The following is a 22,975-nucleotide window of genomic DNA, read 5'->3' as shown; positions in this document are numbered from 1 at the left end:
TAAGTCTTTGAAGTTGAGTCTTGTCTTTTGTGAAGACCCATGTGATGGCTACAGATCGAACATGGGTAGGATCGTTGACTTTTTGGATGTTGCTTTCGGCGGCGGCGGCCTGAGTGTCTTCGTTTGTAACTGTCGCCTGGATGAATGTGAGTTGAGGGTTATGGAATTACTCCTCTCTGTGGGTCAGATTCTGCGTGGTCGGAGCATACCAGATGTCCGCTTTAAATCCTCAGGGACTTGCAAGCAGCCTACCCACTCAATTCGTAGCATTCAATTTCCTCCTTTCACATTGCAGAACTATAAATACATGCTGCAATGCTCTGATGACCACCAACCTCTCTTGATCAGGTTCGACTTCAGCATAATCAGTCTATGTAAGGTACTGCAATGCTCCAAGGCGAGGCATATACTTCTGCCTCGAAAATACCACGTAAGCGCTTTTGAGACTGTGTCAAGTGTTGAATCCGTGGAGTGCACCACCAGACAACGTAGTTTTCGACCACCTTCTTTTTTCCCAAATCTGGTACCAAAACACAATTCTCCCTCGGCAGACACTCAAGAGCAAGCAGCCAGAGTATACCTGGAAGAGCATCGCCGGATCCCTGCTACTTAACACCAACATCCATGGAGGCCCATTTCTATATCATTAATTACTCATTACCGTCAATCACAATCCACATTCACGTTGGAGCGGACCGAAACCTCTTGAGATTCGACCTCATCGACGGCCTCGCCGACACCAGAGGTGAGCCCCCCAAACCCACATGTTCTTCAAAACTCAATCCGTTATGAAACACAGCCAACTCATCTCCCACCGCCAGCGCGACAGCTCCACGGTTCGTGACCAACATCAGTAAATGTCCCGTGGTGCCATGCAGCTGGAACGGGATGAAGAAATGTCTGGTGAACGATTTCTGTGCCGCATTGACGCTGTTGATGTCGATTGAGCATACCCAACCGTTGTGGTCTAGGAATATCACTTGGGTTCTGTAGATTTCGATGACAGCCTTGATGTCTTTGGCCAGCTCGTCGTAGTCGGCCAGACATTTTATTTGAGTGGTTTCTGGTGATATGGATTCGGCGGGCCATAAACGAAGAGCTGGGACGCTATTGGTGGTAACTCTGGAACCAGTCTGAAAAATGCAGAGACCTCGAGCTCGTGGTGAGAGAATAACATCGATGAGAGCAACATCTTCGGATCTTTGGAGTCCAAGACCAATGCCATTCGGTTGTGACAGCTCGCTGCCGTCATTCCAATCGAAGATCTTGACTCTATCTCCACTCACTAGGAGTAGTTTGCCAAGTTGAGTGGGATGGTTGGCCCACTTCCACGAGCCTCTCGCTACAGTGACGGTATGTGAGCGAACTAATGAGTCGTTCTCTAAACTCCAGACCTCGTCCGTCTCGGCTGTGGAGACAAGGAACCGGTTTCCATCAAGATTTATGAGGACCTGGTGCACAGGAGATGCTGACTTACGGCCCAAGATAGGATCCGCAACATCGAAATTTCTGCCAGGGTTGAAGGTGAGCTTTTGTACCAAGATATAACCCGACCGGTCTACACTTGCAAGTAAGCTTGCCGCTTCATTCCACCCCAGGAGGAGTATGCCGATGTTTTTCCTATGACTGAAGAGTTCTTGGAATGGTTGTCCTGTCTTGCTGGAATATGCCACAACGGCGCCACTTTCACGACCACAGAAGATGGTTTCCCCATCGTGATGAGCGGTGAAGACGGTTAGCGCAAGACGTTCGTCAGATGTGCGATTGTTTACGATTTCCGGACCTGAAGGGACTTGTTCACTGAAATCCAAGCTGGAATCGTCCCCGGTATCATTACGACGTACTAAAACGGAAGGTTCCCAAACAGTACAGCGGTCTCCTCGAGCGTCGTAGAACCGCAGACCTGAACTGCTGAAAACGATTTGACGAACGCTTTGTTCTACAGAAGTAACTTTATATAGCAGTCTCAAAGTCTCGAAGTCGAACAATGTAATGACTCCTGTGAAATCGGCGGTCGCAAGGATCGTTCCATCGGGTGAGGCCCCAAGAATCATAGCCCCAACGGGGCCTGTATCTCCGTGTTTACATTGTGTCCATGGGTCGAAGGTCAGAATTGAACCATCCTGATAAGCGGCAGCGACGAGACTGACATCTGGATTAGGGTTGAACACTAGGGCGACGACGGCAAGTTGAAATTCGTCAGAAGTCCTCCATAGCTGACCAACATATGAACTGTCATTCAAGCCCCAGAAGGTCACAGGCCGGGCGCGATATGCAACGGCCAATAGATTGAGTTTTGTGGAGAATACGGTCAGGTTTGGGGGCCGCCGATAACTGCTAGCGAGCTTTGCAGGCCTTTGCTTGTGGTCTTCATCCACCGGGTCATCCTCGAAGATATCCGAGAATTGAACCTTGTCGTCCACTTCACCAATGTCCACACGTAGGGAGATCATGAATTCAGTCCTAGTCGTCGTCATAAGGATTGTCCCAGCATCGTTGAACTCCATGGCCAGAAGGATGTCAGGAGCAGTGGCAGTCCACAATAGTGTGCTTGTGATGAGGTCCCACATTTTAATCTTCTTACGGCCAGCAGCAGCCAGATGGGTCCCTGAGTTTGAGAGAACTAGGTGACGCACGCCCTCGCCATGGATGAGTCGGAGCTCTTCCTGGCATGTGACTTCATGATAGACTCTGACGGATCCATCAGATAGGCCAACGGCAAAACGGTTATCGCAACAAGCCATGCAGTACGCTTGGGTTTGGGGGTATATGGTGCAACTAAGCTGGTCGTTCCAGTCCTTCTGTGACAAACCCACCAACTGTAGGCTCCGTGGGTAGTCTTTGAACGTTTTGAAAATGATGGATTCAGGAGGACAGACCGAAGGTAAAAGAAACTGGATCGGAGAAGGGTGCGTCAACAAGGGCTTCCCGAATCGTGCGACAAGGTGTATTATATCGTTGGCCCAAGCAGAGACATTGCTGACTTCCTGACCAAGGGGAGAACGATATTTCGCGCGTCGGTCAAGATATATTTTGAGGTTCTTCGCAGTCTGCGTTAAGGGACTAAGGTCCTGGGTAGCGGCGATGAACTCGATCCAGGTCAAGACATTACCTCGGAGGAACGAGTTCAAAGCGATGAAGGGGGGGTCTATAGCAGAAGAAGACCTGACAACATGTTCGGAGAATTGCTTGGCCGCATAGTCAGAAAACGCTGATCTCTTGGGGCCTCGGGAAGTCGCACTGCCTCGACGGTGTCGAGGGGTTTTCATCTCATCCCCACAGAGATACTTCACGCATACTTCTGCGAGTCTAGAGTGGGCCTGGGGTCGAACAACTGCAAAGTAGGATGATAATCCGTCTCGGACTAGGTACGCTCTGACGGTCTGATGAGCTATCTGCACCCTCTGCCTGTTATCGACGATTACCAGGTGCCCACAGATTGTGCCAGCGTCTTTCTCGATGTTATGAGGTGTTTCGTGAATATCTAGTTTTATTGCTTCTTTTAGTTCTTCCGCCAACAGGGGCCTCGCAGCACACACAACCCACCGAAGGATGGCCTTTGCGAGCTCGACGTTTCTAGGAGTAGCCAATATCCTGTCAAGAATTCGTTTATAAACGTCATCCATCTCTTCTGGGACTGACTCTAAGACCTCTAAGATTTGCTCTTCACTACTAGTTTCTTCCAATTCTCTAAGGGTTAGTGACGCCCACAGGAAATTACCGTCTGACTTCTCTAAGACCTGGTTGATTAGATCATGGCGAGCTGTCTCGGTTGCCACGGGAAGATAATGGGATCTAGCTTCCAAGAACATCTTTATATCGCCTAGGGAGTCCTCCCGCTCAATATGATCGATGGTCTTCGCGATGCGCTCCTGAGCAAACATTCTTTCCGTTGCGGTGGAGGGACGGCTAGAGATGAAAACACGTAGAGGGAATTATTTGGGGATCTTAGCGAGCAAGGGGAACAGCACACTTTGGTTGGTGCACTCATCTAGCGCGTCAATAATCCAGTAATGCGTCTGTTTCAGCGTGGTGTGGAAAATGCGGGACACGAACGTCTTCTGCCAGATGGATCGCTCGTCGGCCTTGTCAAACATTTCCCCTTCTAGATGCATTCCCAGAAGCGCCTCCCGAATGACGCTATTCACAGATGACATCTGCCAGGCTAACGAGAGCAGCATTGACGCAATCGTCGATCTCGTTGCATCACCATATTTAAAAAAGAAAAACGAGCATTCTTTATGGCGCTGTTGCAGGTAATCAATGGTATGGGCCACGATGGTGGTTTTTCCAGTTGCTGGCTCGCCATGAAGCCAGTAACATTTTGGAGCATCATCAAAATCATCCTCCCAATCTTGGAACGATTGTCTATCATGGATCCAGAGGCAGGACCCGGGGAGCTTCTTTTCGAGGACTGTCGCCAAATCGGCTTCAGGCCTATCAGCGCCCCCTAGGTACTGGGAAAGGCTTCGCATATGCGATCGTTCTTCCTCTTTCCTGACGGGAAGATGGGTGTTCTCAATGCCCTCAATGGTGGAGGCAAAGGCATTTCGCAAGGTTCGGTAGTTGTTATCGGACGGATCGTCGAATTTGCAGACATGGCGGTGGTCAGCATTTAGTAACTGGATGCGCTCCCCAGGCAAGCCAATGATTGCGGACTCCTTTTCTACAATTAGGCCGAGACTTGTAGAGAGCGTCTCAAAGAAAGACCATAGATGCACTCCTTGGTAAGCGTGCCGAAACTCATCGTTGATGATTTGGACGGCACCCGAACTCGGCATCAAATCGGCGACGTACGCTTTACCGCTATGAGCGAAAGAAAGCTTGATCAAGGTGCTGAGAAGCTGTGCGCTATCAGCGCCACGATGCGGCGTCGCCAGAAAGAACATGCTGTGAAACCGGCTAGCTAGGAGCTGGTACTGCGGGTCCTGTTTGGCAAGGAGGAACGCCTTCTTAATGACCACGCCGCCCATACTATGTCCCACCATGACTAGTGGGGTATCGCAGCCAGGCTGTTCAAGTGGGGAGAGGTATACATGTCTCCGAGCAGAGCCTGTCCAAAATCATGAATCGTGAGGACACTACCGGTTCTCTCCCCCCAGTCTGAGTTGTATCCAAAGCTATGTATGCGTACGTTCTTAAATTTGGGGTCGACAGGCAGCCATTCCTTTGGCCAGTAGTGGCCGATATTGTCTGTCTTGCTCCATGTCTTGCGGCTTCCACCACGCAGACCGTGGACAAATATGAAATCGATCAGAGGCTCGGAAGGTTCATGAAGGAGGTTGAGACCGAAGTGGCCCCGTATATCTTCGCTCGACTCATCTCCGGGTCGGCGACGATTAAGGCTGAAGCTGGAGATTCGACTCTCGAGAAAGCCAGTGCTTGAGGTCTTGGTTCGTTTGGTCGTGGACGAAGGGCTGGGCCGATGTGGAGCAGCCTAATCACAAAATGTGAGTTAGTAGTGCGTTTAATGCTCCGAGACTGGAGGGCAAGGGGAGGCCGAAGTAAGCCCAGCGTTACCGTGGCTAAGTCGCTGCCCATAATGCATCTTGAGCTCTTTCACATCCACTATTCGGCAGACACCATACGATGATGAAGTCGCGAAGGCTGACGGTCGAGACCCACCGCTTTCCTGTATGTGCAACCTGAGATCGATTTTACAATTATACAAGTAAGCCCCCAGGATGGGTTAAGCGCTGCCCAGCTAAACGTGCATAACTGTCATGCGAAATAAGCCTGGGGGTTTAAGTCTTGATGAGCTCTGAGTGGCTCTTTTGTTCATGCAATCGCTTACTAATGGTCATCTCTTGGCACGCATGGCCACGCCACCAACGCCGTCAATGTGATGATTAAAACCTGTTCTTTGACCTCTTCCGATTGGCCAAGTGGAATGGCCACCCCTTTTACGGAGTACTCGTACCACGGAGAAGCCGTCAATGGATCTACCTCACTGAACTGTTGAAAACGGTATCAACAAGACTTTGATAATAATTATAAATTTCAATGAAGTATGCAGCTGCTACGAGACTGATCCTGTTCAAAGAGCTTTGTAGCAAAGCGAAATGACACTTGGCCACAATAACTAGTTATGTGGTGTGGATCTCAACCCTGCTAGCAGCTTCGTAGGGAACAGCCCTGACCACAGCAGCCTTACTTATCACCCAGGCCCCTCGCCAGGTTCAGCCCATTGTTCAAGTTCATTTCCCTCTCCCAGCTTCTCTCTATCAGTGCTCATAATGGCCGAGGCTGAAGAGCTACGTCAATTGACGCTTGCTGCCATGGCTAAATTATCGCTCGGGTCCACGCAATCAGACGACATTGATGAGAACGTTCTCGCAGGTACGGTCATTGTGACTTAACATTCCAAATGATATCTCTAAAACACCTCTGCTTTCAATCGCCTTCACAAGAATCCTCTTACTGCTTTGTACGATAGACTGCCCTGCTTCACTCTGCCTTTTTGAAATCTGGACTTTGCGGCTGTGGCGGTACGCAGTCTTGATTGAATTGCCGAGACTGACTGGGAAGTCGCAGCACTTCCACCTGGGACTGAATTTGTCTCCATCGCACCGCACGGTGTCAGTTCATTCAACGAAACGTGGCGCATTGAGACGACGCTTGATGGCGTAGAGAAACTGTACTTCATGAAGGTACGCGGTACATCCGCCATCGCTCTCAATGTCTCAAGCTCTTTTCCTCCTAGTCCCACAAGGGCGACTTAGGCCGCAGATCTCTACAGGGCTCCTTCGAGTCCGAAAAGCTCTTTTGCGAATATGAGCCGGAGCACGTCCCTCGACCAATCGCCTTTGGGAACTACAAAAGTGATCCTGATACTTGGTTCTTCTTAGCTGCATTCCATGATATGGTTGAGGAGCTGCCCGAAGTCGACAAGCTTGTGTCCATTGTCGCAGATTACCACCGGAAAAGCTTTGCAAAGTCACCTGGCGGCAAATGGGGCTTTCATATGGAAACCGGATTGCCATTTGTCCAACACGATAACGAGTATCAGGATACTTGGGAAGCCCTATTCACGAACATATGAAGAAAATGATCGATGAGGAAGAGATAGTCCATGGGCAGGCCGACGAGTTGGACGAATTGAAGAAGGACCTTTTTGAAAAAGTGATGCCGCGACTGCTACGACCAATGGAGACTGGGGGCCGCTCCATTAAGCCGTGCTTGATTCACACCGACCTATGGCCCGGCAATATACTCCCAGACGTGGATACGGACAGACTGATGCTGTATGATTCCCGTGCTATGTGGGGTCATAACGAATGCGACTTGGGTACATGGAGGGCCGCCCGATTCCGCTTGGGCACGCCATATGTAACCGAGTACCAAAGGAAAATGAGCATGTCAGAGCCACAGGAAGACTGGTCGGATCGACACGCACTTTATGCGCTGTAAGTCATACCTATAACTTTATACATTCACGACCCATTCCAAGTCCATCCATGCTGCGCTCACTTTCAGAGCATTGATGGACTTCCTCAAGCTATGGGCTGGGATCAGATTGATCTCATAACTTCTGCAGGAGATACAAAATTCTTAATGCTGTCCTTTTCCCCGGCGAGGAGAGACTTCGAAGGGTGTAAGTGTAATCAGCCAACATGAGACATTATGCTTAGACTCTGTAGCTTCATGGATGAGATGCGGCGTCTGATTCAGAAGTATCCTAACGGGCTGGATGACTTCCAGGAAGAGAGCGATATGAAAGTGAGGAAGTCAGCAACAGCTATCGTGCCTCGCCAAGCTGCTCTTCAGGAGTCGACTGGCAACGTCCAGTGATTTACATTCGCCACGTAACGTATCATACCAATTGTAGATACCTGCTTACGATTTTGGAATCTGTTTTCTAATGGCTATGTAGTGCCGCAGTATATACTGATGCCCAGTACGGAGATCATGCCAAGCCCAAGACCCTTCAGAGATTGCTTCTTCACAGTTCGAGGTTGTGATGGCAGCAATCTTGGTGAACTTCTATATGCACCCCCATTTGGAATTCTCTGACGCTCGGAAGTCACTTCGACTCCCGAATTTCAAAAATATTCAACTGCTTCATTTCGATCATGAAACCGATTGTGGACAAGAACGTCAGTTGCATCACATCTCAGCTCTTTGCACGAATAGAAAACCTGTATCTAATGGAATTGCAAATGTTGTCTGACACTGAAAGTTTCCTTGATCTGCTATATCCAAAATTTGTTAAAAGGTTTCAACCTGAGTGAGTTTTCTTTTCAACGCGGAATCAACCGCAATGTCTGATCAAATCATAAATTATTTGTGAATGTTTGAGAGATATCGATGAGCGCTTTTCTTTGACACCTCAAAAATTCCAGATCACAGTCGGTTGCAGAAGTTGAAGCTTTGAAATCTGGGGGTGAAGGGGTTTTCGAACGTCGAGGACCGTATCATGTTGGCAAGCCAAGGGTCTGATGCCGAAAAGGATGCTGTTTCTCCCGGATTTGGTGAGGAATCCAAAGGTATCCAGAATGAAACCCCAATAAATGGACCTGCTGAAGGCGAAGAAGAAACTCCGACCTATTCGACCTTTACTCCGGCAGAGAGTTATCTTTTATAAAGACTCTAAAACTAAGCTACTAAATCATCTTTCTAATGTGTCCACACCGCTAAGCTCGATCAATTGGCTGCAAAGTAAAGTAAGTTTAAAAATGCGGCCCGAAGGATCAGCGTTACAATTGGTCATTGCCCCCCTCTTCTTACCTTCTTGAGATTAGTTAGCAAATAAGCAGTGCTTTAGTGGGCCAAGGCTGCAGAATCTTGCCAAGCCGTACCGTATCAAAATCAGAATGCACATACAGAATGCGCAAACAGAACGCGCAGAAAGAGGCCACAGAATTGGCACGCAGAATACACAGAAAGAGGGCATAGAAATACGCAGAAAGAGAGCACAAAAACGCGCAGAAAGAGGGCACAAAAATGCGCAGAAAAATGGCACAGAATTCGCAGTAGAAACGCACAGAAGTTCTTCTATTCTCCTATCCTCCTATCCTCCTATCCTCCTATCCTCCTATCCTTCCATTCTTCTATTCCTTTTTTTATTTGAAAAAAGTGACATCTAGTTTTTATATAAAATTAATCAAAATTTTGAAAAGACAACAGCTATAAGCAAAACATAATTACTAATAATAGCAAGGGTTTAAAAGCGAGACTGAATATACGTGAAGTCAGACTGAGTCTCCTGAGCAGCACTGGGACAAAAGATAAGTAAGAGGGTGAGCAGCGGGAGCAGTGGCGGTGCAGCCTAAGTAGAGGCTGAGCCGGAGTCGAGCCGGGTAAGTAAGGCGGGAAAAACGGCCAACCCAACTGGGTGCTAAGGCGCGGTCAAGATTCGGTGCAGGATACCATTGTATTCACACCCAAATCTTGACTGGGCACACGTGACTGCAACCCTGAGCAATGAATAAGCAGCCCTGGGCTGTGGCTGAGCAAGACTGTTCCGAGCCTGAGCCAACCTACCCTGAGGTCCCCATGGAGCCCAGAATCTGGGCCTCCGGGCTTCGCCCCTTTCCCAGCTCGGAGAGTCCAGTTTCGTGCCCTACAGGTTGTTGTTAGGTGCCAGTTTCTGGCCCCTATCACTCGCGTATACGGAGTACTTGCCCTCCAGTCTGTCTCAGCCAAGGTTGCCGTTTCTTCCATCGCTCTCTACGTAGTAAGATCTTTTCTATGCCCAATCCAGCGCCTCAAGGTGCCATCATTGTTATCAACTGCATACCATTATCACCAGCACCGGTATAACTCTACTATTCCTCCTCGCCAGCAATTCCGTCTACGTCTACGCCTATCATCCTCGTCCTCGGTGAGGACTTCTCCATCGACCTATTATTCTTCAGGCCAAGTTGAGTCGCCCTGCAAAGCCGCAATTAGACAAGGCCGACAAGGACCGAACCTCTGGTTGAGCCACATGAGAGGCAAGGCTGGCGACGAACCCTGCAGGTACTCTGTTTGAGTTCTGGGCAAAACACAATATCATAGTACTGCGTATGGCTTTGACTCTGTCCACCACCCATCATTACGTGTACGCATATAGAACTACTCGCATATAAATGAGATTTACCGCTTTTCACTCTGGTTGGCATGCATTCATCTTCCCTCACACCACTTCAACTACCCTCGCCTACACCCTCAATACTACTTTCTCTTTCGTCAAGCATTATCAAGATCAACAGAGATCTTCCCGTCAATCCTACAATAAAAGAACATCAATATTAGCAATGGCCGGTCCTCACATCTCCTTCACATGGCCTGGCTTAGTCCTCATGCTGGCCTTGCTCTTCCTCTCCCTCACTACCACCCCAACTCACGGCCTCCCCATCTCCTCCGAAATTAGCACCTCCCCCTCTCACCTCCTCACCGCGAGATTCACTCTCCCTCCTACTATTGTCAACCCCAAGCCCCCTAAACCCGGCCGTCCCGGCAGAGACCCTCCTGAATTACCGGAGAACCCAAATAATCCCGAAAATGAACCCCACAAGCCGAATCCCGGGGGCGAGGGTGGAAACGGGAGTGGGGATCGTCCCGACCCAAAGAGTGGTGAGGAAAGGGGGATGTTTAAGGATCGCAGAGGACAGTGCTGTTCCAAGAAAAATAGGAAGGAGACGGACTTATGTCCATAATCATACACCAAATTGGAGATAATTTTCTGGAAGAGGGAATGGGACGAGGACATTAAGCAAAATATATCCTGACTCAGGCGGGCTGTTCTGGGAATTGGTCGCTCGAGACGTATGTGGGAAGTCCGGAAGCTTGATTTCCTTTTCAGTCGGCAGCGCGGTCTTGTTTCCAACAGGAATATAATATTAATATATAATAAAAAGGTTTTATGACTAACTCCTCTCGTCCGGGTTTCAGTGTTTTCACGAGAGACATCGTGTGAGGCTTGTAATTTGTCTTAGCGTTAGAGTTCGAGAATGTGGAAACGGGGCAGCATTTTTCTTTCATCTGGAAGAGGATGCCGTCGAAGCAGAGGGCTAGGCTTCACCACCAGGAGGCGGTGAGGTTTGTGGGGGTAGGTCGAGAGGCGATGAAATCCAGGGGCGTCAGCTTGTACAGATCGCGGGCTTGGTTTCCAGCTCTGACGAGGATCTCGGCAAGAGGGGTACCTGTTTGTAAGATGATTGGAGTTTGTACGTCCAGCAGTTTGTGGTTCCAGAAATAGAGAGTAAACAGAGTACAAAAGATCATGGTGATTGTCAGGAGTTCCAGCGTCGATAAGGCCAATTGTTGGATAGCGCGGCCGACACATTGAATACTGAACCAATTGATTTGGATCAGCGTTATTGCACACGTGAACCTGTCAGCCTTATTCTTGTCCCAGATGGTGTCTCCTTCCACATTGAGGTACGATATGTAATTGTTTTCAATGAGATATATAAGCTGTTGGCCGTCTACCGGGAAAGGTGGAAAGACTGGAGATTGAAGCAGAAATCCGCCCATATCTGCGAAGAAAGCATGTCGCATAGTCCATTGTACGGGGCCCTTGTTTGTGAGTTTGGCAAAGTCCTCCACGCATTGGGAAGCAGACTCTCATTGATCGTAAGCGACTCCCACCGTTACGTCGGGCCAGAAGAGAGTGAAGAGCATCCAGCGCAGTTTATCCTTCGCAAATGCGACACGGCCTTTTCCAGAAAAATGTTCATAATAAGCGACGACTAACTGCAAAGAATCAACGTGATGACGCACGTTTGTAATATATCCCGTGTTCCACGAGTGTTTGGTCTATCTACCCAGCCGTTCACAAAATGTGGACTTGAGGTTGAGGTATTCTGGCTCCCCGATTTCACCGTTGATATAACATCATCTATTTGGTCGCATTTACTGAATGGTGGCATGTCGTCGTGCCAGTCACCTTTTGTGGACGGCCCAACCGGTGGGGTTTCCAAGCATGAAGACCGAGGATGACGCTCTCTCCAGTTCGCAGAGAGTCGAGGTGATCTGATCGGTTCAGGGAGGTAAAATAGTCTTACGGCCTGAACTGATAGATATGTCGTCGACTATTATGGAGAAGGGGAGAAGGAGAGAAGGATTGCTGCAAGCAAAAGAGAGCGTTCTCGGCAGAAGTCATCCAAGAGTTACTGGATAGATAGGACCCAAAGTTGGGTGCTGGGACGGCTCAGGCCTCTAGGAGAGACTCAATCGGTCCCAGATCGCGCCTCTCTGTCGATCTAAAGAATTCATCGCACTCTAAATTGAAAGCACTTAACTATTGCGTAGTAAAGGCAATGCGAGGATGGTTAAGCACGTTGTGATGGTCCGAAGATGAAGGGTACTCAGGCGCCTAGGAACACGACAAATGGCTGGCCAAGTGAACTCAGTTAGCTCGCCAAAGTACTAGGTAGGTGGGAACTTGGTCACATCCTACGAGTACATGTCGTCAATATGAAACTCGTATCCATTGTCCTGCGCCGAGCTCCTTTGACGTTGGTTGGAGATGTGGATAGTCTCTTGCCTGCAATGATGTGAGCTGAAGAAGCGGCCGAAGAGATTGTTTTAGTTGGAGTGCGACGGCCCCAACTTCCAAACAAGATGTTTTGTAGGCCGTCTAGTAGGCGCTCGATCGGATGTCAGCTGGCTTGAATGATAGGCCATCAAAACCGCTCGGGCCCCGCTCCCTTAGCTATTTTAGTGTCTGCTTACTAAAAAGTTCGCCTGAGCCTCACTTGGTGGAACTCGCAGATGTCATCTAACACAAGCCTGGTTCCTCCCCGTGCACTTGGGATGGGGTCCAAGGGTCAGGCTGACCAGTTAGAGGGCGACGACTAACCGGATACCCCTATTTGGAATCGTTGTTGCTTAACTCCGTACATATAATCCAAGGATCCCTCCTCCCTAGCACCACCATGCCTACACGCAAATTTACTCACGACACGCCGTCATTCAGAAAACAAAATTCAATCTTGCTAACAATCGATTCACCTCTATTCATCGACCTCAGGTCACTTAGTCGCCTTGAAACCGCCTATAAGTGTATCAACGACTCTATTGATACCGGCCTCGACCGGATATGTAGCAGAGCATTTGCTATCTATCACCTTTCGAATTTCTCACTGCTGTGACCGTCAATCGCATAGATGGTGTATATGGAGCAAAGTCTAAGACCTCCATTTCCTCCACCAGGCGTACCTGCTCAAGAATATAAAAAAGATTTAAGCACAAATGAGTCTGTGCTACCGCCTAATGGTGCGATCAAACAGCAGCCACAACAAATTGTCGCTGCTGTGAGTTCAGAAGTACTGGAATCCCTACCGACTATCACACGGACAAAGGACCAACAAGTCGTTCTGGTCGCGGAAGAGGTAGAAGAATTCTTGAGGAATGACCTAAATGTTTCGCGGCTCAACAGCATTCACGCGTACCTATGGATGGCAGGTCGGCCTCTAAACGCAAGGCCGCTGCAGCGACAGAAGATGATGGGCAAGGATATTATCCCGACAGAGCAGTTGGATCTTCACCTTTTGCATTTCTCGAATCGGCTGCTTGTCAAACCGCTGCCGGAGTACCTTCTTAACTTTAGCTTCTGGGAGAGATATCTTTGTGAATCCAAGGAGCTGCACGAGACCGCCTGTGGACTCTTGTTGTCATACGTTTGGCTGATCTGCTCTCCACTGGACATGAAATTGGCGCACGAGCTTGGTCTGGTACCTATCGACAGAAAATGGGCTTGGTGGAAGACCTTTGTGGCAGATTTTGTCTCAATTATCGACGTCAATGCCCTGGACCAGGTCAACCGGCGCTTCCAATTTGGCGAACTGCGCTTGGGAAGAATCAACTCCATATACAGGATCCGACTCTTCTTCACACACTCCATCCGCGGCTATCTATATGGCTACAACCGTTACACGGTCTTTTTCGAGAGGAAATTCGCCTGGCTACTCGGAGTTTTTGTCTATTTTTCCCTCGTGCTATCAGCTATGCAAGTTGGATCAATTGTTCCTCCGTTGAACGATAATCAGGTTTTTCAGAGAGCTACATATGGCTTTGTTATCTTTTCCATCATGATGGTTGTGTTTTTTCTGGGTTTCATTGGAATTGTTTTCATTTGGACATTCTTATTCAACATGGTGGCCGCTGTATGGCATAGCAGACAGAAGAGGTTAGAAAGAGAACAGCTTAGGAGAAGGAGAGTGGAAAAAGGACAATAACGAAGCATTTCTGGGTGTAATCAGAAGTTGTTTCCTCGCGTTAGATGTTAGATTCATCATCTGTGTTTGTGTTCAGGGTTTGGGAGCTTCCCGGAAAGTGACTACGACTGGTGCTGGATGGCCGTTGTCCTGTAATAGTAGAGCGAGCACAACGGGCATTGAATTAAGCAGCGATGGAAAAACAGTTTAATGCCCTGTGTATGAGTCTGATTGAGCGGGACAAAATGCCTCGAGATAGCTCCTTGTTAAAATGGGTTGAGGATTTTCGAGAAGGAGTGCCGTAATTGCCTCTGCCGCTCGTAGTGAAGCTCATCCAGGCCACTGTTTCGGGCTCCATGTTGTCAGGACAGCTAAATGCAAGTGCCTGTTCACCCTTAATACAGTACACCAAATAGCTTCAATAGCTTCTCGCTGCGGGTACCAATGTCGGCTGCCTTGTTCAAGCTAGAGGCTGATACAATTGGGATGTACGGAAATGAAAGGTAAGTTTCCAAGGCGACGATAAATTATTGCCCAGCGACGCGGGACATCTCGATGCCTAAACGCCTGACCAATGGGATCGTGCCATGGCATCACGGAAAGGTCACGTGGTGTCTCTTCCGCCGCTGCAGCAGGTTAAGTTCCAAATCCGTCTCTGAACTTCTTTCTCTTCTTCACGCTTCTCAGAGTTGCCGCCCGCACCGTAACCTTTCGCTTTCCAGGCGATTTGGACGTCGAGTCTTTTCGAGGATCTTCTTTGACTTACGAGTGTCTCATATCGAGATTCTCCGTTGTCGAAGAAGTCATTGAAAGACTTCCGGGACTCATACATGCAGATACTCGCGTGATTGAGCAGCGTCAACGACAACCCAACCCCCACACGCTCTCTACTTTTTCCTTAGGGGCCTCTTCAGTCGCTCACTATCTTCCCACCTACCATTCGACCCTTGGACGATTCTGACCAAAGATCGCCCATCCGGCTGGGCAGCATGTTCAAACGATCTTTCGCTTCTAAGGATCGCGCAGGCAAGTCTGTCAAGCCGCTCAAGATTACGTATCGCGAGGGTACGAAGAAGAAGATGCAGGAAAGCTTGGACAGTCCCATGGTGGCAAGGTTAGTAGGGATGCGCCTCGATGAAGCGACGCAGCTAACTTACCCTCAGCCCTCTCACCAGTCCCATAATCACCATGGTTGTGGGTCGTGATCAGCGTCTTTTTGCCGCCCACGAGGATGTCCTCTGCCGCGCACCGTTCTTTGCTGCCTCTCTGAAGGACCAGTTCTTTGAGGCCGGCGCAAAGAAGGTGAAACTGCCCGATGAGTATGTCAAGACCCTGCCCAAACTTCTCAGATTGTCGACTCACCCCATCCAGAGAACCCGAAATACTTTCCTGCATCCTCGAATTCCTCTACAAGGGTGACTACTATCCTCGCTTGTTGCAGAATAAGCGCCGTGACACTTGGGAGCTCGAGGATGCTCACGACCCAAAAAAAGGTGGTCGCGGTTCCAGCGACTCTACAATCTACCTTCCTGACGTGGGCGGCCATGTTCTCCGGGACACCGTCATCTACTGTGCTGCTGAGAAGTACGGCTTGGAAGAGCTGAAGCGTCTCGCTCTTCGGAAGCAAGGACTTCAGTCTGGCGTCCAAGTCGACGCGATCTTGCGATCCGCTCGGTATGCATATGACAACACACCAGACACGGAATCGCGGCTCCGCGCTCATTACCTAGCTCTGATCATCAGAAGTCGCAAGACTTTCAAGAGGAGCGGAACCATGCAGATGGAGATGGAGAATGGTGGCAAATTGTTCTTCGATCTGTTTGTGGCCATGTGCAACCATATCGACGACATTGTCGAGATCAGGTAGGCCTACATTCGCATTGTCAAACTGTGACAGCCCTGTTGTTCAAAGGCTCACCATGATGCAGCAACAGCAGATCTCCCAAAATCATCTAAAGGTTGCGCCTAGCTCACACCAGATTGACCGCTTGGAGCTATTGTCAGATCAACGGAAGATCTACCAGAATGTGTTGGGAGACTACGATATGCTTTTGGAGACCGTCGTAACTTGCTTTGACAGCAAGCCACACATACTCCACTTCTTTCGAGGTTGGCCGACAATTATTCTGGATCAAATGACCCTCTACTCTTTTAATCGCCCCTCGAGACCCCGACGCACTTTGCCTATCCACTCTGCTGGAGTTTGAATCCTCTGGAAGGAAAGGAATGATTGGAACACATAAGTCTGCGACTTCCTTCGCAATGATTTCTGTTTTCGCTTTCTAGTTTCTTGACTTACTGTCAACCATCTGTCATTTACGGCGATGCTACTTTGCGTTGACTTGATTCTGCTTGTTCAGTCAAGCAAAACCTCGTGATGATCAGACTAGCTAATGGAGAGATTCGGCCACCTCATCACTGTTCATTCACTGTGACCTCTTGTGCACACTAATTGAGAGCATTGTGCTGGCTCAAAGCTAGCATTCTACTTTCGTCCCTTGTTTGCAGTACAGCACTTTCTTACCGTCGCGAACTCGTGTCAATCACACCGTCGCTCTGAAGGCAGGTAGGTGTTCCCCTATTCGTAGTACGTTCCTTGTTACTTGATCACTCTTGCATCTCACTTCGCGACGCATCTCTCTGACATATCCCAACTTTGCCGCCGCTTACTGCCATGCCAGAAGTCTGTTGGATCGTCTTTACAAACGTCAAGTTATTTTGTCCTTCTGATCCCATCCCTGTTCCTGATTCCCAAACCCTCCCCTCGGTTAGTGACAGCCATCTGATCTTCAACCCCGTCTTCAATGACCGTCCTATCTTGACGTCACTTTCCGTCCTAGTTTGTATCCTCCTTTCAATCAACGTCTTCCAATGGATTATCCTCCTTGTGGTCCCCCACAACACCTTTCAACTGAACCGTGTGGTCACTTGGGGGCGTATCTCTAGCATTTTACTCACCTAAATCACTCTTTTTCCTCTTCTCTCACTTCCCCAAACCATACTTCCGCTAGCTCTTCAGCTCTCCCAACTCTACCATCGAGGCCCTTTCTATCGACTCATACTTTCTACCTCACACACCACGGGGTTAACGTGTTTCACCTAGTTTCAATCTCTTGGACCGGGATTAATACGAAATCTGTGAATTCCGATCAAGGTATCTCTGATACAGGTGCACCTCTCCGGTATGACGTTCGGTCTCAATGGACTTCTCAAGTGTTCTGATCCACTTCTTGCAGACTTAATTTCCCACCAGATCATCAGTCATCTATACACTCAGGACATCTCATATACTCTCTACAAGGATCGACATCATGTCTTCTCGACTCCGTAACTTCCAGGTAGCCGAACCGATCGAGCCCGGCCAATGCGTCTTGATCCGGCAGAGCCCTTCTCGATCCCCCATCGGACCAAATCTCCCCAACTATTCACTTGCTGTTGTCTGCACGGAATCAATGATTCCCACAAAGACGGCACGTTTGAAATCAGCCGTCGGTGTGACAACCCAGCATGGGCCCTTCCCTGTGTGGTTGATCGGCAAAAGCGAGTTGTAAGCTTCCAGCACGGTCTTAACGACTACTTAATTGCTGATCTTATTCAGTTTCTGGCTCACGCGTGCTCGAATGTTTCACTTCGAAGAAGCGCACAAGGAGGAATGGAAGAGAGCTGATCCGAACTCCGACTTCACTAGTTACTTCACGTTGGCTAAAGAAAACAGTGGGAATCTAGAATTCTGGACGAACGTCATCTTGGAGCACAAGAAAATGGTTGATGCTCGCGAGGGCAATCTGAGCGCACAAACAGGTCAGAAGCATCTACGGGAAAGCAGCAGCAGCAGCAACGACCTCTCTGGCAGAGAGCGCACCACGGAAGATTCTGACGACAGTCATCTGGAGGACTCAGACTATGAAGGGCCAATCCGCAAGAAATCGCGGTCCAAAACCACGAAGGCACCGGTTTCAGACGGAGAAGCTACTACGTCAGCACAACTCACAGCGTCTACCCCTCCACCATGCATGGTTGGTCCACCCCCCAGACTCCAGACGCCAGCTCCTCCCCCGTACATCACACCGGCGGCATCATCACAAGACGGGGGTATCATCAAGCCCGAGCCCTCAGACGAGGACGACGCCATCCCAATCAAAGATCTCGTCCAAGTATTCGTCGGCCAGACCAACGACGCGCCATTCGAATGCTCGCGAGCCAGTCTCGCCCAATCCGCCATCCTCACCGAGCGTATTACAACGCGGGCCGGCGAGCGACTATGTTCCTTTATCATGGACCCAACATTCTCCGACATCGCGCCCTCTGACTTCAAAGCGGTGGTGCAATTCCTTAACGCCTACGAATATGAGCCTCTGCTCCTCACCTCCTCCGCAGACGGGAAACCCATCCTCGACGAGTCCGCCGCCCCAATCAACTACCCAGCCGACCTCCTCCGCTCGGCGAACCTCTTCAACCTCGCCAAGCGCCTCCAGCTCCCGGCCTTCGGCCACCTCGTCTTCCGCAAGATCCTGCACGGCCACCGCAGCTACGACACACAGCCCTTCCTCGCCTTTGCCACGCGCATCCTCACGTACGCGGGATGCGATTTCGCAGACGGAGATCCCATCAAGGGCGTGCTGGAGGAGTGGGTCGTCAAGTTCCTGGCCGAGCATATGCATACCATGTGTTCGCGGATCGTGCGCGACGCGAGGGCGTTTTGGGAGCTGATGCGCGTCAAGGGCGTGGAGGCGAGGGTTATGGAGATGCGGCTGAAGCTGTGTAGGGAGTTTCCTGGCGGGAGGATCAAGATTGAGGATTGAGGGTTAGGGATTGCTCTGGTGGCAATGCAGAAGGAAATTTGAGTGCTTTGACTCTTGTGCATAGGAAGGTAGCACATAGCACGGCTACTATTTTGCTGAAGGGCTATCTTTCAACTGATTTTGGTGGAACGAGGACCAAGGACAGACCTTAAGAGGGGATTTCTTGACTGGCTGAAAGGCACCAGCTTTGGTTGATGAGGGCTATTTCTCTATATTGAACTTTTCAGTCGCAACGGGCACAGGCATCTTTGGGCGTTTTCTCTTGTCTCTTGCTTGCGAAGACTGATTCGCTTTTGCTGTCTCCTTCAGGTCCATGGCCTTTTTGCTCCACAGTCTAGTCTCCAGCATTGATCTCAATTAGAAAGCCAAGAATTGGAGGGAAACTTTCCTAGCTATGTGATCTTCTTTCTTCTTCAGGGGGTTACCGACGTTACATGAAAGACGCCGACATCAACGTTCTGAATGTCGCAGAGTAGACGCCTGCTGCTCTTGATTTTGGGCCATCAATACCTCTAACCTTCTCTTACGGAAGATCCTCAACGCTCGAAGTCTTGACAACGTCGTGGCTCAATTTGCTGTCTGCAGCACGCTGACGACGAGCTAACTCCGTGCGGGTGCCGCTGCTTGCAAGCCTGATTCCAACGAGATCGTTAGGCTGCAGGGCTGACTGCACGGCATGCTCTTCATGCTTGTTACTGAAAGTCCCCATCGAGTCCGAAACTCTGTCCGATACCTTCGCGTCGGCATTCCTCTTCATCCACCGCCTCACCTCCTCGTCTGACGGCAGGGTATTGAAATCTAGGAGCTCCTCGGTCAAGGGATCTTTGATCTGTGCGAATGTCTGCCATGCATTGCCGATACTCGAGATCTTGGTGCCGGTAAGGAATTGGAATAGAATGGTTGCGAGGAGGATGAGATGCGTTGAAGCAACCGCCATCACGAAGCTGTAGCCTCGGTATGTTTGCGGCGTGAGCACAGGTTCGAAGAAAGTCTGTTCGACTTCGCTCTGCCCGTTGAATTGTGGTAGCTGGTCATAATACGTCGATGCCGCTAGGACTGTGAGGAGGGAGGAGAGGGCATGAGCTATGTCACCACCGTGTTGCAGAATTTCTTGCAGAAGAGCAGGGAAGGACGGGTCTGGATGTATACTGGAGAAATTGTGTCCAGACACCGGGGAGTCGTCTACAGACACGCCACTGTTCTTTGTACCCAAGTAAGCTGTGTAATTCACCTGTGGAGGCCAAAGATTCATGGGATCATAGTCGGCAACGCTGGGGTACTCAAACCTAGCGGCATTGTTCACCCATGAGATATAAGGGGATGACAATCCAACTGATCTCCACGGACGGACATAGTCTTCTGGATGTGTTCCTGGACTCCAACTGGGGCGAGGCTCTAGCTGCAATATACCCCGGGCTGAAAACATGCCATGCGTCCATGACCCATCTTTTCTCTGTCCGAGTTGGTTTCGGACCGCATCGTATCGATATTTTGATATGTTAGTATCAAACTCCGCAAGAGGCTCTGTACGATTCATGCCTGAATATGCACGTATAAATAAGTCTGCGGTGTCTGATGCCGCATAGCAGAGACTAGCACTTATCCGCATTGTCCCATCGTCAGTGAATAAAAGATCGATCCATTCACCGTTTATCTCGTTACTGACTGGTGAATATTCATATAGATCGGAGCCAAATACTAGATCCCACCATTTGCCACGAACACTAGTGGTCGCATTGAGGACTAAATAGGTTAAGCCCGATGCGACACCGTAATAGATTTCCATTTGGCTCGGAAGGTCAGAGGCAATCGGCATGACTTGGCACAGGGTAATTCCCCGACCATTATCAGGCGTTTTGATTAAGGGGGGATCCACGAGACAGCCATATTCTCTTTTTCTGATACCACTCTGGTCGCGTAGGACACCGTTGGCCGAACTTGAGGCCGAGATCGAGCTGACTAAGGCCAAACTAATAGGTGAATCACCATTACTATTAATTTGCAACTTTGGATTTTCGAGCTCAGGACGAACACAAATCACGCGGCTGTCGAGCACAGTTGCCACGCCCTTATAATCACCGATTTCTTGTCGGGACTGTTGCTCTCCTAGTGGTAGAAATGCTCGGAGTATCGGTCCGGTATCGACTACAGCCGGGTCCTGCTTTGTTTCAGGATTCGAGTATTCAGCAAACGCAGGGTAGAAGGCAGGCAATCTTAACCACGACGATCCCCTGGTTATTTGATTCAGTGGTCTATATTCATCTGTAGTGTTGTAGATGAAGTGACTAGACAAAGTGGTCGAAGTCGGGAGCCCTAACACGGGAGTGAGGGACAAATCTGAAAGAAGAATCGTTGATGTGAATTGAGAAAGGAAGGTTGTGACAAAGAGTAAGATCAAGATCGAGGGCAGAAAAATCTGCTTCCATGGCTTCTCCATCTTCAACAAAGCTTTAGAAGTACACCAAGCCAGATAAAGAGGCCCATTATTGATATTGCGCATAGCCGAGGTGGAAGCTAAATGCATACTTAGTACTGACTTCCTCTCCAGGGCCAGGCCGGCGAGCATAGAAGTTGAGATCATGGCTTGCATTGATATAGTAGTTCTAAGAGCCAGAGCGGTAAGAGAGACACATCGGGTCATCCAATTTCTAGACGCAACTACTTGCCAGGTCCTGTTATTGACATCGCTTAACCACAAAAAGCTCACAAACAATAGGCTGGCAAGTATCACCAGAGTTCCTATCACCAGTGTTACCATAGAAAGTAGTCCCAGCTTTTTGTTGATTTGCTTGGACTTGTATGCCCATGAAATATGCTGGGGTGCTTGAAGAGCTTCTTCCAAGTCATCATTTTGCGGTTTCTTGAGCAACGGTTCACTGTATTCTGCACGCCTGTGAGTTTTGAGGACTGATTCATCTTCCGCCGCAGAGGATTGAACGGTGTTGATTTCATGCATGCTTGGGTTGAATGTTTCCTGAGGCAGTTGACTTGTTGGGTTTGAGAACATTTTTCGAGGTGTGCGTTCCATTATTGCGGAAGTATACCCTTTCTGGGTACGAAACGTTGCTTCTCAAAGCTCTTGAAGAAAGCAAGACGGTGGCTGCTGATTAAACTGCAACTTTGATACTGTAGAGCTGATAATACTTCCTGTGGACGTCTTCGACGGCACATGGCACTTGAGCAGGTAACGCCACATGCGTTTCTGTTTCATTTTTGAAATGCGCCCTCTGTTGGGGTTCCGTAGCACAATCCGCTGTTGCGGAGCCTGATCATGACAGCAGCTCGTATGTTCACCCTCTCTCATGGCCAGCAACAGACGGCTGAGTGTTTCGTATTCTCACTAATGGCAAGGAGCCAAATGATACATCAGCAAGGCGGAAGAATGCACAGCCTGCTGTGACAGGTGGGGAATGGTGAAATAGCGCATCTCACTGCATTGATGTACACGCAAGATGCGGTAGAATCACCCGTGCACAGGGTGTCCATTCAAATCAAATTAGTCAAATCAAACAAATCAATTCCTTGGCAAATCATTCAAATCTGTGCCTGAGTCAAATCAATTCAACCTCTGTCGATTTGTCAAATTAGTCAATTTGTATGTGTAGAAGACAATTGGGCCAATTCTGAGCCGAATTGACCAGTAATTGATAGAGAAATTGATGTAAACGATATAGCTATCTCTATGCTTAATGCTGATGTTGAGCTAATTGCTTATTTAAGTAATATATATATATAAAAATAAAAATTTAATTGTTCTTTGTAAATTATAATTCCTATATCAAAGACTGAAGATAAACTTTAATCACAAATTATTATTTAATAAAGCATTTTTACATATTTAGACTTAGCCAGTTATATTTAGCATCTTTTATTTTATCTTTAACATTATAACTAGATCTATAAGATCGTTATTAAGTTTATTTTTAGAAGTTTTGTCTAACTTAGAGTTCTTTTAATTAGAATTCTTTATCTTTGCAAAATAAAGACTTATTTTAACTTTAATAAACGTTTTTTTAACGCTTTAAGCTC

The 22,975-nt window shown here is 48.8% G+C and overlaps 7 protein-coding genes across 7 annotated transcripts; 4 read left to right on the top strand and 3 right to left on the bottom strand.

The window, feature by feature from the left end:
- Window positions 1-680: 680 nt before the first annotated feature.
- EPUS_08841 (uncharacterized protein) lies at window positions 681-3,884 on the bottom strand (the record flags this gene model as incomplete). The annotated part of the gene is made up of 1 exon (XM_007789454.1): window positions 681-3,884. One exon carries the CDS (start codon window positions 3,882-3,884, stop codon window positions 681-683), a length of 3,204 nt encoding a protein of 1,067 aa, XP_007787644.1.
- A 51-nt stretch (window positions 3,885-3,935) lies between these two features.
- On the bottom strand, window positions 3,936-5,541 carry EPUS_08840 (uncharacterized protein; the record flags this gene model as incomplete). The annotated part of the gene is made up of 3 exons (XM_007789453.1): window positions 3,936-4,974; window positions 5,037-5,437; window positions 5,521-5,541. 3 exons carry the CDS (start codon window positions 5,539-5,541, stop codon window positions 3,936-3,938), a joined length of 1,461 nt encoding a protein of 486 aa, XP_007787643.1.
- A 695-nt stretch (window positions 5,542-6,236) lies between these two features.
- On the top strand, window positions 6,237-7,791 carry EPUS_08839 (uncharacterized protein; the record flags this gene model as incomplete). Its single annotated transcript, XM_007789452.1, has 6 exons — window positions 6,237-6,339; window positions 6,535-6,650; window positions 6,704-6,985; window positions 7,045-7,406; window positions 7,538-7,594; window positions 7,641-7,791. 6 exons carry the CDS (start codon window positions 6,237-6,239, stop codon window positions 7,789-7,791), a joined length of 1,071 nt encoding a protein of 356 aa, XP_007787642.1.
- A 2,447-nt stretch (window positions 7,792-10,238) lies between these two features.
- On the top strand, window positions 10,239-10,640 carry EPUS_08838 (uncharacterized protein; the record flags this gene model as incomplete). The annotated part of the gene is made up of 1 exon (XM_007789451.1): window positions 10,239-10,640. The coding sequence occupies one exon, from the start codon at window positions 10,239-10,241 to the stop codon at window positions 10,638-10,640; it is 402 nt and encodes a 133-aa protein (XP_007787641.1).
- Window positions 10,641-13,094: 2,454 nt separating this feature from the next.
- EPUS_08837 (uncharacterized protein) lies at window positions 13,095-16,011 on the top strand (the record flags this gene model as incomplete). Its single annotated transcript, XM_007789450.1, has 4 exons — window positions 13,095-13,976; window positions 15,047-15,258; window positions 15,308-15,463; window positions 15,516-16,011. 4 exons carry the CDS (start codon window positions 13,095-13,097, stop codon window positions 16,009-16,011), a joined length of 1,746 nt encoding a protein of 581 aa, XP_007787640.1.
- Window positions 16,012-17,455: 1,444 nt separating this feature from the next.
- On the top strand, window positions 17,456-18,946 carry EPUS_08836 (uncharacterized protein; the record flags this gene model as incomplete). Its single annotated transcript, XM_007789449.1, has 2 exons — window positions 17,456-17,691; window positions 17,743-18,946. The coding sequence occupies 2 exons, from the start codon at window positions 17,456-17,458 to the stop codon at window positions 18,944-18,946; spliced, it is 1,440 nt and encodes a 479-aa protein (XP_007787639.1).
- A 523-nt stretch (window positions 18,947-19,469) lies between these two features.
- EPUS_08835 (uncharacterized protein) lies at window positions 19,470-21,974 on the bottom strand (the record flags this gene model as incomplete). Its single annotated transcript, XM_007789448.1, has 1 exon — window positions 19,470-21,974. One exon carries the CDS (start codon window positions 21,972-21,974, stop codon window positions 19,470-19,472), a length of 2,505 nt encoding a protein of 834 aa, XP_007787638.1.
- Between the last annotated feature and the right edge of the window lie 1,001 nt (window positions 21,975-22,975).

Source organism: Endocarpon pusillum, assembly GCF_000464535.1.
Source record: "Endocarpon pusillum Z07020 unplaced genomic scaffold scaffold1078, whole genome shotgun sequence".
In the NCBI taxonomy this organism is placed as follows: Eukaryota; Fungi; Ascomycota; class Eurotiomycetes; order Verrucariales; family Verrucariaceae; genus Endocarpon; species Endocarpon pusillum.
Note: the sequence above shows the minus strand (reverse complement) of the source record. Positions and strands in the feature narration are given on the sequence as shown.